At 47.8% G+C, this 13,222-nt stretch overlaps 1 protein-coding gene across 1 annotated transcript in view; it reads right to left on the bottom strand.

Moving 5' to 3' along the window:
- Window positions 1–1,110: 1,110 nt before the first annotated feature.
- The window catches only part of LOC146073992 (tetraspanin-11-like), a 61,731-nt gene continuing 49,619 nt past the window's right edge, over window positions 1,111–13,222 (bottom strand). The window contains exons 7-8 of the mRNA XM_083181641.1: window positions 8,330–8,416; window positions 1,111–1,489 (exon numbers count right to left, since the gene is read on the bottom strand). Of these exons, the coding sequence (XP_083037767.1) occupies window positions 1,409–1,489; window positions 8,330–8,416 (168 nt within the window). The 3' untranslated portion in view covers window positions 1,111–1,408. The remainder of the gene's footprint in view (window positions 1,490–8,329; window positions 8,417–13,222) is intronic.

The following is a 13,222-nucleotide window of genomic DNA, read 5'->3' as shown; positions in this document are numbered from 1 at the left end:
CCTGGACCCTTTCAAACCAGCGCTAGTCCCAGGTCATTCCCAGAGCCAACCTGGGAGAATAGGCCAGTGGGAAAGGAGTATTACAGTAGGTGTTGCAGTAACAAATGGATAAGTGGACCAGTGGAAAAGTTGCACTAAAATAAAGTATAGGGTGATCTGTGATCTCTTCAGGTTTATAGCTGGTGCAAAATAATTTGCTAAGTGAAAATGGTCCAAGTATCCCCTAAAGTCTAAAGGAAACCCCTAAATATGCTCCACCTGTATCCGTATTCCCATAATCTCTCTGCAAAAAGGGCAAACACATGGTCCTCCTGCAGTGCCCTGCTGAGCCCAGTGCTGCGATGGACATACAAGCACTCACACCCATTACGTTATTCTGTGCAGTTCCTCAGCAGTACTGCACCTCTTACAGTGGCAGAGGTACTGTCAGAGCTCATCCCACTGCGCAAGTGCCACTACCCGGTGACCTCTGGAGTCGGCATAACATCATCAGTAGCAGCTACCGCCACCGGGCAGCCACTAATAACCAATAATCATGTAATGATAACATAATGTTAATGTAGGTTTATAGCAGAAGTGGAACTAAATGGCCCATCACTGTCAGGTGTCGGACAGGGTCCCGACAGTCGGGATCCCGACAGGCATTCACCCGACATCGGGATCCCGACTGTTAAAACACAGACAGTCGGGTCCCCGATGGCCGTCGGCTATTTTCCCTCATGGGGGTCCATGACCCCCATAGAGGGAGAATAGAATAGGTGGCTCGCGTAGGGAGCCACCGTGCCCGCAGCATGGGGAGCGCAGCGATCCCGCAAGGGGCTTAGTTACGCTCACCATGCTGTCTGGGTCCGGCCAGTCGGGACCTTGACGTCGGGATAATGACTGTCAGGATCCCGACTGTCGGACCCTTATACCACACCCTCACTGTCACCCACTGCTGTGTTTTATATTGCGAACTTGGGTTAAAGTGGAGGAGGGGGGCCCGAATTATATTTTTGCACCTGGGCCAACCACTCACAAGTTCCACTACTGGTTCATAGTTAATGGAATCTGTATTAAGTCCACTGTGTGTAGGCAGGGCCACCATCGGGGGGGGGGGGGGGGGGGGGGGACTGCGGGGACTCCAGTCCTGGATCTGGACAGAAAGGGGGCTCAGGACTGGAAAAGTATATAAAGTATAATCTGTCATAAACAAAGTTCCCATTTCCTTTGAAGCAATGATTGGTAAAGTGCGGCTAGTGATGAAGACACCAGTGGTCTTACCAGGCACACCAAAATTTTTAGAAGAAGGGGCGGGAGGTTGCTTATTTTGACAGTCCTGGTCCTTACAACTTCTGATGGCAGCCCTGTGTATAGGCTATGGGTGTACTGCACTTTAATACATGATAATAAAACAGTGCATGTCTATTTATACAGTATTACGCAAATTCTCTTTTTCTTCCTTATAGAGAATAATCAGGAAACAGGCGCTCATCGTTACCCCAGTCAGCTGTCAGAGAAAAAGGAAAAAATTATATTTGTTAGGTTTAGAAAATATTTCAAATAACCCAATCCCACCGCAGACAGCGTTACTCCAGTGCAGAGAACAGTGAGGGGGTCAGGCGAAATTAACAGTTTCATTGGACTCCTGGCAGAGATGGCAGGAAGGGTAAATTGCGCAATTGTCTTGAAGAAAAGCGCAGCTGCTTGCTTGCACACCCCACTGATCAGAGTCCACCAGCAATGTGCTACTGTCACTTCTATGGGCTTTTAATATGCACATTGTGAGCGAAAAAGATGCTTGGTGAAGCTGAGTCACACATGACCTGGCGCAACGAGATGGGCAATTTGGCGCAACGGTAATAAAACACATCTGTAAAAATTGAGAACATTTTGCATATATATATCCTCAAATATCCTCAAAATATCCTCTAAATATGCCAGCGTCGCTCACAGACGTTTAGTTAAATATTTTACCCCAAAAAAGAACAGTCGCTGTGAGCGATGCTGGCCTTTTTACCCGATATTTTGAGGATCTCTCACAGCAACAATGGCACTCAATACAGTACAGTAATAAGGAATTCTAATAATTCTTTAATACTTCAAATAAACCATTTCATCTAATACAAAAGCAGAATTGTGGCAAAATACAATTTATTCTTTCAAATGTCCGGTTGTAGTGCTTCAATTTGACCACTGTGTGGAGCTATTGCCATTAATTTCTCTTGGCTATTATGCTGTAGCTGTAATATCAATCTCATGTTAACGGAGAACTGCTAAAAGCTTTTAACATCTAAAAAGGTGGAGATGGGTGACCGCAAGTGATAAATAAACCATATAATAGTATAATTATGTAGCTTTTGTTAACAACTAAATCTATTGTTTTAAGCAAGTGTCATTTTTTTAATACTATCTAATGGACAAGAGTATCTTCTTTACAAAGTACCAAAAATACCCAGATCTTTGGGCCTGTTTCAGAGTGAGATGCCGCATTGTATATGTGCATATCTCAGACTGCAAGGGTGACATTCTATGGACTGCGATTTGGCTTTTTTTACGTTAATTAGAGCAGAAAATGGCGATATCGCATATTTCCTTAAAATCGCCAATTTAATGTGATGCTTTAAGGGACTGAAATCGCATATTATGTGCGTTAAGGTATGCTGAGTAAAAGTGCAAAATTAATTCGCATTTTTATCGCATCCAGATGTTTTCCAATACAAAAATATAGAAGTCGCTTATTTAATGCAATGCGCATTTGCACATCGCATTTTTTAGGTGCCTAATTATCGCACTTATTTCAGACCAGGGTCTGTTTGGCGAATTAGCCAGAATCCTGCACAGATCGCAATGTTCTGTGCAGGGTTCTGCTGTAAAAAATAAAACAAAGGGTTAAAAAAAAAAAAAACGAGCGCGGGGTCCCCCGCCCGAGCATAACCAGCCCCGGGCTCACTGAGCCGGTGCTGGTGACATAAAATCAGGGTCCCCGACAAATAGGGGTCCCCTTGATTTCATGAAACCAGCACCAGGCTCAAGGTCCGGCGCTGGTTCCCAAAATACGGGGGACAAAATGACTAGGGGTCCCCCGTATTTTAAGAACCAGCACCGGACACAACCAGCCAGCAGGGTAATGCCACAGCCGGGGTACACTTATTATATAAGCTCCCGCGGCCAAAGCATTAACCCCCTGGCTGGTCAGCATGGGCAGGGGTCCTGGGGAAGTGGGGACCCCCCCCAAATGAAGGGGTCCCCCCCCTCCAGGACTTACCAGCCCATGCTGATAGTCCGGGGCTGTCCCCGATGCCCCTGGGCGGTGGGCATCGGGCTGATGGCTTGTGTAAAAAAAAAAATTAAAACTATTGTTTTATACTGGCGAACTATGAGTCCCAGCAAGCCTACCCCGCATGCTGGGACTTGGAGAACCACAAGTCCCAGCATGCGGGGCATTAAAGGGCCCGCTGGCACTTGTAGTTCAGCAGTACAAAAAATAGTTAACAAAAACACACTGACACACTGTAAAATAAAAGTTTAATACACACAAAACACACACACACTGATACTTACCTACCTTGAGCCCGTAGGTCGGTCCCTGGGTCCGTCCTCCGGGGCTCCAGGGCAGAAGAGTCCGGTTCCGGGGCCTTGGTCCTGGTTCCGGGGCTGGTCCTGGGGTTTCGGGGCTCCTGGGCTGCAGAATCCGGGGTCCGGGATCCGAGGTAGTCCCCAGGGGTACCTAAGGAAGCAAATCCAACTCACCTGGTCCCCGGCGACGACCTCGGAATCCTCTCCGGTGACAGCGCTGCTCCCATCTGGTACCCGGCTCGCAGGACTTTGACAGGCGCAGAGATGTTTCCTCCTCGGCGTCTCTGCACAGAATGATTTCTTGGCCAATCAGGAGCCGACTTTCTCAGCTCCTGATTGGCCAAGAAATCATTCTGTGCAGAGACGACCCAGGGACCGACCTACGGGCTCAAGGTAGGTAAGTATCAGTTTGTGTGTGTTTTGTGTGTATTAAACTTTTATTTTACAGTGTGTCAGTGTGTTTTTGTTAACTATTTTTTGTACTGCTGAACTACAAGTGCGAGCGGGCCCTTTTATGCCCCGCATGCTGGGACTTGTGGTTCTCCAAGTCCCAGCATGCGGGGTAGGCTTGCTGGGACTCATAGTTCGCCAGTATAAAACAATAGTTTTAATTCTTTTTTTTACACAAGCCATCAGCCCGATGCCCACCGCCCAGGGGCATTGGGGACAGCCCCGGACTATCAGCATGGGCTGGTAAGTCCTGGAGGGGGGGGACCCCTTCATTTGGGGGGGGTCCCCACTTCCCCAGGACCCCTGCCCATGCTGACCAGCCAGGGGGTTAATGCTTTGGCCGTGGGAGCTTATATAATAAGTGTCCCCCGGCTGTGGCATTACCCTGCTGGCTGGTTGTGTCCGGTGCTGGTTCTTAAAATACGGGGGACCCCTAGTCATTTTGTCCCCCGTATTTTGGGAACCAGCGCCGGACCTTGAGCCTGGTGCTGGTTTCATGAAATCAAGGGGACCCCTATTTGTCGGGGACCCTGATTTTATGTCACCAGCACCGGCTCAGTGAGCCCGGGGCTGGTTATGCTCGGGCGGGGGACCCCGCGCTCGTTTTTTTTTTTTGGTTACTTTGCGCTGTCCTGCAAACGTGCGATTTTCAGACATGAAAATCGCACATTTTCAGGACTAAAGACAGCGCACCACTTCGCCGAAAATCGCCCCTCTTCGCACTTTTCAGCCTCCAATGCGCATCACATTAAATATGCGCATTTTGACTGAAAAGTGCGAATTGAAAAAAGGCGATTTGCGGCGATGTGGTGCGCGAAAAAAACATGCGCATTTAGCGCAAAGCATAGAATGTCACCCCAAGTGTCTAATCTAGGCATGTCCAAACTTCGGCCCTCCAGCTGTTGTGAAACTACAAGTCCCATCGTGCCTTGCCAGAGTTTTGCTATTAGGGAATGCTAATGCATGCTGGGATGTGTAGTTCACAACAGCTTGGGGCCACAGTTTGGACATGCCCAGGCCCTAAGCCATTGCCTGTCTATTGGGGGAGGTGTGTGTGTGTGTGTGTGTGTGTGATTGTGGTTTGCAAAAAATAGCCATTGGCTTCATCCTTGGATGCAAAATACTAAAATATCCTGAGTAATCGATGACCATACAGTAGCAACTTGCACAATTATGCGAATGCTGCACAAGGTGTTTATTTACACCAGGAGACGCTTGCCGCATTCGCATAATTGCGCAGTAGGGGCTACTGTATACCATCCACCTCTGACTCAGGCTATTTAAGTATTTTTGTTAAGCAATAAATGTAGGAATGGATAAAAATAATAGCAACAACAGAAATAATAATAGAAAAACACTATAGTAGGTTCCACTCTTTTGTAATGTCTGCCTTCCTTAGGGGAGCAATCAGTGATGTCATTGGCCCCAGGTTTAGGAAATGTTCTACAAGAGATGATGTCGGGTTTTGTAGTGACATCATACATTTGATATGAATTCAGTGTGTGTGCTCATTGCAGACAGAAGTAAACCACTTTTACGGGTATGGATCATTGGATAGACAGCAACTAGGTCGACAAGCTTTAGGTCGACATGCATTAAGGTTGACATGCCGGAAGGTCGACATGGGTTAGGTTGACAGGGTCATTAGGTCGACATGGGGAGGGTCAACAGTCAAAGGTTGACATGGAGTTTTTCACTTTTTTTGTCCCGAATGTCGACACAGTCAACATGCTTTGAGCAACCACCTGTCGACACATGTTGGCGCAAAAAGTGAAAAACACCATGTCGACTTTTGACTGTTGACCTTTCCCATGTCTACCTAATGATTGTCGACCTAACCCATGTCGACCTTCAGTCATGTCGACATGCATGCATGTTGACCTTCCTGCATGTCAACCTAGTGGTGTCGACCTAATGCTTGTAGACCTAGTGACCGTATCCCACTTTTACTGGTTTGACACGAGGGCCCTCATTCAGGTTGGCTAAGTAAGCTGCGAACATCAAGACGCTACCTAGCCAAATACACACCCCACCCCATCTCCTCTGAACCATGCGAGGGGATGTGTATGAGAACACATCCCCTCACATCAGCCGCTAGCAGGAGAATCATTCAATTGTTGTTGACCGTAGAATGATTTGTCCTACCTTCAGTCTCAACTGACTTTTATTTGCGAGCACTGAGACGAAGACCAGGGCAGGCGGCTGATGTCATGTGATGTCAGCCGGCAGCCCCCAGCAGGCATCGGCCCGCCTGCATACCCATGGGAAACCCCAACGTTTTCATGGGGAAGCCCATAAAATACTAATCCTTCCCATGGTCTGCCCCCGGCCCTCCCTCCCCACTGCGAATGGCCCGGTGAGTGTGTAACACGCCTAGGCCGTTCACTGTCGGGAGTTTGCTGAAATGCGTATGCGCCAACCCTGACCATTGGGGCAGAGCCGAATTCGGATCACTGCGAGAGATCCTGAATCGGCCCCCAGGTTTCATATCCCTCTGCAAAGGCTGAAATAAGCTGAAACGTCTTTCCCAATATAAATCAAATCGGCAAAACAAAATCATTTCGCATTTTATTTTACCACCTGTACACTGACGATCATTACTACAGATGTAGCGCCTCTCAGCCAGCCCAGGAAATCGCCAGATTGCTGGCGGAGAGGCACTGCATATGATGCGCGTCCCCTTCACTCGACGGATGGTGGTAACCCTGCCCATATCCGCTTCAGGGAGATGGGCAGGGTTAGGTGGGGTGCGGGCAGCGGCGGGGGAGTGGCGGGGAGGGGGCAGCCCCCTTCTGCTGGCTGGCAAATGGTGGTGGATGGCGATAGATTCGCCAGGAGCAGCTCTAATGAGAGCAGCTCCATCTGTAGCTATATAAGAATCAAAATACCGACATGGTCAAAATACCGACATGGTCAAAATACCGACATTTAAAATATAAACAGGTCAAAAAGTATACACAATTTTTCATATTTTTTTGGTCTGTATATTGACAGAGAGCGACATGAACCCTGTATGAGTGTACTGTGTCCCCTCGCATGGCGAGCTGCGCTTGGCACACTATTATATTCCCCCTCCATGTCCACTGGGATGGTAAAGTATGAACAAGTCGTTTTCAATGAAAAAATCATGAAAAACTCATTCTGACTTTTTGACATGTCTGCATTTTAAATGTCAGTATTTTGACCTTGTCTGTATTTTGACCATCAGGATTTTGACCGTTGGTCAATGGTTGTCAGTATTTTGACCGTCTGGATTTTGATTGTAGTTATATTGGCTGCATCCCTCCTGAGGGTGTGGTATAGGAGCCCGACGGTCGGGATCCCGACAGTCATTAGCCCGACGTCTGTATCTTGACTGCCCGGACTCAAACAGCGGGGGAGCATAACGAAGCCCCTTGCGGGTTTGCTGTGCTCGTCACGCTGCGGGCACAGTGGCTCGCTACGCTCGCCACCTATTCTACTCTCCCTCTGTGGGGGTCGTGTACCCCCACGAGGGAGAATAGGGAGAATAGCCGACGTCGGGCTAATGACTGTCGGGATCCCGACTGTTGGGACCCCATCCGGCACCCCCTCCCGAAGACATCATTGTTTAGCCCAAACCTTTGCTTGCAAAATTAATCTCCCTGAGTTTTTTTTAACCACCACTGAAAAGTAATAGGTTAAGCAAACATTTTATTAAAATATCTATTAAAATTTACAGCGTTCCATAGTCTGTTAGAATTCATAGTTCAGATGTTCCAGTAGAAAGATGGTTGTAATTACTTGGATTTCCCGCAGCAAAGTATACTGTGCAAGTTCTGCAAATGGAGGGCCGAATTCAGACTGGACCGCAAGTGCTAATTCGTCCTGTAATGGGCACATGTAACATGTGCAGAGAGAGTTAGAGGCTTGAATCAGATCCAAATGCTGAAGTGCTGAAATTGCTACATGTATATTGTATGTATGTATATTTACGCGCTTCTGACGGGGAACACTTGCGACAGCGTACACATTAATTCGGTGACACCGCGTACACATTAATTCGCAGAGCAGGCTTTTCCTCCGACAGGACAGTGTCTACCTGAACCCTGGCCACGGAGAATTTGCGGCCGTGCGATAAGGTCTGAATTACCCCCAAAGTTAGGCTGTCCTTAGGATAAAGTAAAACTGTCGGCAATCTCACCGTCAACATGCACAAAGTCACAATGTGAATGTCGCTAAGGTAAATGTTCACTTTGAGACCATGTCGTCATTCTGTATGATCGCATCCTGAACTGTACGCATGTATGCCAGCCACACCCAATAATGAGATAATACAGTAAGTAGTGTTATGGAGACCAACCTGAAAACATGCAATGCCTATAGACACTGCCCCAATAAGCAAGAGGTGCGTCTGTAGAAACTTCTCCAGTGTAGCAATACATCCTCCCTGGGGGGGAAATAAAAAGAATGATATCACAAGAATGAAATAACAACAAAAATGATCAAAACCGGGAAACACAGAGATTTCCAAATGTAATCTTATTTCTCATTGTCATGTCACTCAGGGCCTCAATATATTCGCTAGTGAACGTGTAAACACCACCCCGCCAAATGCACCCCCCCCCCCGCACACAGAGGAAAAATCATTTGATGGTCTCTCATAATTGAATGATTTTTCCTCTGTTCGTGGATAAAAGAAAGTCTATACTTACTTTTATCCTGGATAGAGATTGCCAAAATGGGGGCGAGTCCTGACGTCATGTGATGTCAGCCGCCCACCCCAAGCAGGCATTGACAAGCCTTTGATAGCAGGGGTACTTCCATTGTTTTTGTGGGAATGCCCATAGAATACTGGGCCGCCCCCTGCCCGCCCATCAATGAGCAAACTCCTCGGCGAGTGTGAAACTCGCTGAAGGTATTCGCTCCTGGGATTTGAACATGCGCAAATCCGCATGGCCGGGACTGGGGATGAATTTGGACCTGGGGGAACAGGGGCCAGATGCACTAAGCTTCAATAGTGATGAAATGGAGAGTGATAAACAGCCAGCCAATCAGCTCCTACCTACCATGTCACCGGCTGGGTTTGAAAAATGTCAGGCAGGAGCTGATTGGTTGGTTGTTTATCACTCTGCATTTGATCACTTTTGAAGCTTTTAAACTTTTAGGCCCTTTGGGGCCTATTTGTCATTCCATTTTTGATGGATATCCCCTGAAAATATCTGCAAATATTTAGGATCCCCTGGTTGGAGAGATTACAGCAGATATCTCTGATATCTTTCCCATAGGCAAACGCAGGGGGGGTTATGGTTGCCCGGAAACCCCCCTCCTCTTGGCAAGTATCTTAACTTATGACAACAATAGCACTGGTATATAATATGATCAGTAGATCTGCTGTCACCACATCATGCAGTGTAAGGGACAGAGCAGAGGTGCTGCACATGCCCAGTGTTCAAGCTTCTTCTACCACATTTACTGTATGTGTGGATCTGAGCCCTCAATCAGTGCACTGGACCAGAGAGCAGCTGCCAGGAGGAAGAGACAGGAGCCTTACCATGAAGTGGGAGATTGTGAGGTTAGAAAGTGCAGTACTGGTTCTATTATGTTTGTGTATTTATATATTATATGTTTAAACATTTCCTGACCATAATCTTATTTAAATGTTTGAAACAGCCTATAATATAGACCACCTCTACTGTTAAATATTATTACTCTATTTCATACAGTATCATACCCTCCAACTATACCAATTTTGCCGGTACAGTACAGTTTTTTAACAGTCTGTACCGGCAAAATCATTTTGTACCGAATGTACCGTTTTTTTGCAGTGTCCTTGAAAAAGTATTCAGATTCCTCCTCCAGACTGTACCGCTCGGCTCAGCAGCCTGTGCGGTGCCCGGCTCTCCCCTTCTGAGGTTCCGTTCCCAAGAGTGCTTTGCGGTGCCGGCGGGCATTGCATGACGTCATGACGTCGCGTGCCACCAGCGGCGCACCCTACTCACAGTCAGTGCACTCGTCAGGGGACGGATGAGAGAGTTACTCTGTCTGCCCTGCCTCACTGCGATCATGTAAGGCCAGACAGTGTGCGGTGGCCGGCCAGGGCGCACATGAGGGGGGATCTCTCCAGGAGGGACCGGTTCCGGAGCCAGCCGCTGCCTGCAAAGCAAAGCCTGAGAGAGGAGTCTCATCTGCAGCAAGACGCTGTAAGTCACACAGTATTAAACGTCTAATGTATCCAGCCTGGCCATGTTCCACCTTTCTGCAGTGTCTGACAGTGACCTGGTGGCTTAGTTTTTATAAGTGGGCTGCTGGCATATTAAATCAGTTTATTATATTTAATATACTTTAAAAAAAAAAAGTATATTAAATATATGCTGATTTAATATGCCAGCAGCCCACTAAGCCACCTGAGACTGACCGTCTAACAAAGTCACAGTGACATGCAAGCTTAGTAGTGGGCTGCTGGCATATTAATTAAGTATATTTGATATACTTATTTAATATGTAGTAGTAGTAGTACTAATATATATATATCTGTAATAATATCCTGCACTCGTGCCAGAACAAGTCCAACTGGATATATATATATATATATCCAGTACACATTCAGAAAGGGGAGGCCACACCCCCTTTCCGAATGTGTACCGATTTCTGCCCTTCAAATGTTGGAGGGTATGCAGTATCCAGTGCATAAAAAGACCAATATTCGGGGCTGTTACTGCTCCCCAAGACTCGTGTACTTACTCCAATGTCCTGCAAAGTGGGAGATTTTGGATTACACATGAAAACCCCCTCTAAAACGCCTGCGTTTGCCAGTGACAGCCCCTCCATTTCCAAGCACAATTGCAGTCAGATTTTTCAAGCTTGGCCATGATAGATAACGCAATCTCCAGATGGCATTAGCCTATAGTAGCCTAAAGGCTACTGTTTCACAAATTCTTCCATCGGCCCCTGTTGATGCATTTGTTAGTCGATTGCGGCACACAGACATTGGCAGAGGCGGATTGGCCCACCGGGAAACCGGGCCATTTCCCGGTGGGCCGGACCAGATTTCCCTACCTTGGTTCCAAGCTGCAGCCCAGCCTGGCCACAAACGGCAGCATTGCCCAAAACAAACATGGCTGCCGCATATATGCATATATTATGCTATGCTGCACTGTGTGAGCAGCTGTGGCCGCTGGATGACGATGGAAGCGCGGCGGTGGTGAGTAGTGTCCGCACGCCACCCCCCATCCTGGCTGTAGTGTCAGCACCCCCCCCCCCCCGGGCTGTGGAGTTGAAACCCGCCTGATTTCAATCCCAATCCGCCCCTAGGACGCAGTGTGATAGCATTATGCATTGCACCGCCACACTGCTTCCAGTTCTTCACCAGTATAGCAACAGAAAAAAATGGATAAATATCACTCTTGGGGAAGATTTATCAAAGTTGGGGAGAGAGAAAACTCAACTCAGCTCCAAACTGTTATTTTTAAACATAGCCTGTAACACAGATTCCCATTTCCCGTTTTAAGGTCACCTCTTAATTATTCAAATATGATGGTTTTTGCTTTTGATATACCGTACTACTGGTCCTGCTGGGTGACCAGGAAAATGTGACCTGTTAAGGGTCCGTGAGGACTGAGGGATTTATTTCCTAAGATGGGAGTTCCGTTTAAGGTGGGATTTTGCTATGGGCAACCAATCAGAATCTACTTCTTATTTATTTAACACTTTCTGGAAGATAATATAATCTTATTGGTTGCCCAAAGCAACATCCAATCTGAAATAGATTCCCATCTTAGTAAATCACCCCCTGAGTCTGGGAACCACTGCTGTAATATGACAGGAGCTGGTTGGTTGGTATTTTACATCTACCGTAAGTCCAAGCTTTGATAAATCTACACCCAGCAATATCAGATAGGGCCATTACATTAGGTCAGGCTTTATTCATCCTGCAATAACGGATGGACATCGGAAGGCCACCATCAAATAATGTCTGAGCTCCCACCATTGTATTTTTTTTGTTGATGAAGGCATTTGCATAAACATCCATTCACAGCCTTGCGTGCAGGCCTGAAATCATTCGATGTTCGCCAACCATCAAATTCTTTTTTTCAGGCCACGCAAATATAAGTCTTATATTTGCGGCCATTCAGAAAACAGGGCGGGCAGCTGTTGTCATATGACATCAACCGCCCACCCCCAGGACACCTCCTCCTGTCCGCATCCCAATGGGGACGCCCAGCGTCTCCATGGGCAAGACCCAGGCTCATTGACCCCCGCACTGCTCCGTGCGAACTATGCAAGTCGCCGCGTCCATTCGCCAACAGAGCTTGTACATGGGCGTAAATGGTTATGTGCATCTGCAGAAACAAAACATCACTCCCCCATGCAAGGAAAAACAGTTTGCACATGTGGAACACCATCAAATGTTTATCTTTCGATGGCAGCAAACATTGAAAATGCCACAATCAAATGGAAAAACCACTACCAATGTTTCAAAAACATCGATGATTGAGAAAAAAAGTGAAGCGATGTCCATCCCTACCTGCAATAAACGCTATTTTGCAGCACTGACCAGCTCACAACTCTGCACTTCATGGAATTTCACAAGAGACACACTTAAGGTCCATACACACACTGGGTGATTATCGATTATGCCCAGCGTGTATGGACAGTGATGACCGGTGCCTGCCGCTTTCAGGGGGGGGGGAGGGTGGACGGCTTTGCATAGCGCAGCGCTATACAAAGCCATCCACAAAGCCGCTCATCTGCTGGTAATACAAGCTCACCGCTCATCACCGGGCCGTACGGCGGGGAGGCGCTAGGCAGGTGTGGGCGCCTGGGGGGTCTGCGGGACTATAGTTACCACCTGGTCCCGGCTCCCGACTCCTGCCCTCCCCCTCCTTACCCCATTGCCGCCGGCGCCGCTGCCTCTAACCCGACACGCAGATCTGTGTCGGGTGACGGGCGGTCCCCGGCTCCGGCTGCAGTGCTAATATAATAAGAGACACTCGGAAAATGGCTGCCCCCATAATGCTGTATGGGGGCAGCCATTTTCCGAGTGTCTGTTATTATATTAGCACTGCAGCCGGAGCCGGGGACCGCCCGTCACCCGACACAGATCTGCGTGTCGGGTTAGAGGCAGAAGCGCCAGCGGCAATAGGGACGGGTAAGGAGGGGGTTAATATTTCGGGGGGGGGGGGGGTCGCCCGAAATGTCCGGTGGGGGGACGCAAGAAAAGTAGTTACGCCTCTGCTGAGAGCTCAAACTGTTT

This window comes from Crinia signifera, chromosome 4 (assembly GCF_055691185.1).
Source record: "Crinia signifera chromosome 4, ASM5569118v1, whole genome shotgun sequence".
In the NCBI taxonomy this organism is placed as follows: Eukaryota; Metazoa; Chordata; class Amphibia; order Anura; family Myobatrachidae; genus Crinia; species Crinia signifera.
This window is presented reverse-complemented; position numbering and strand designations above follow the sequence as displayed.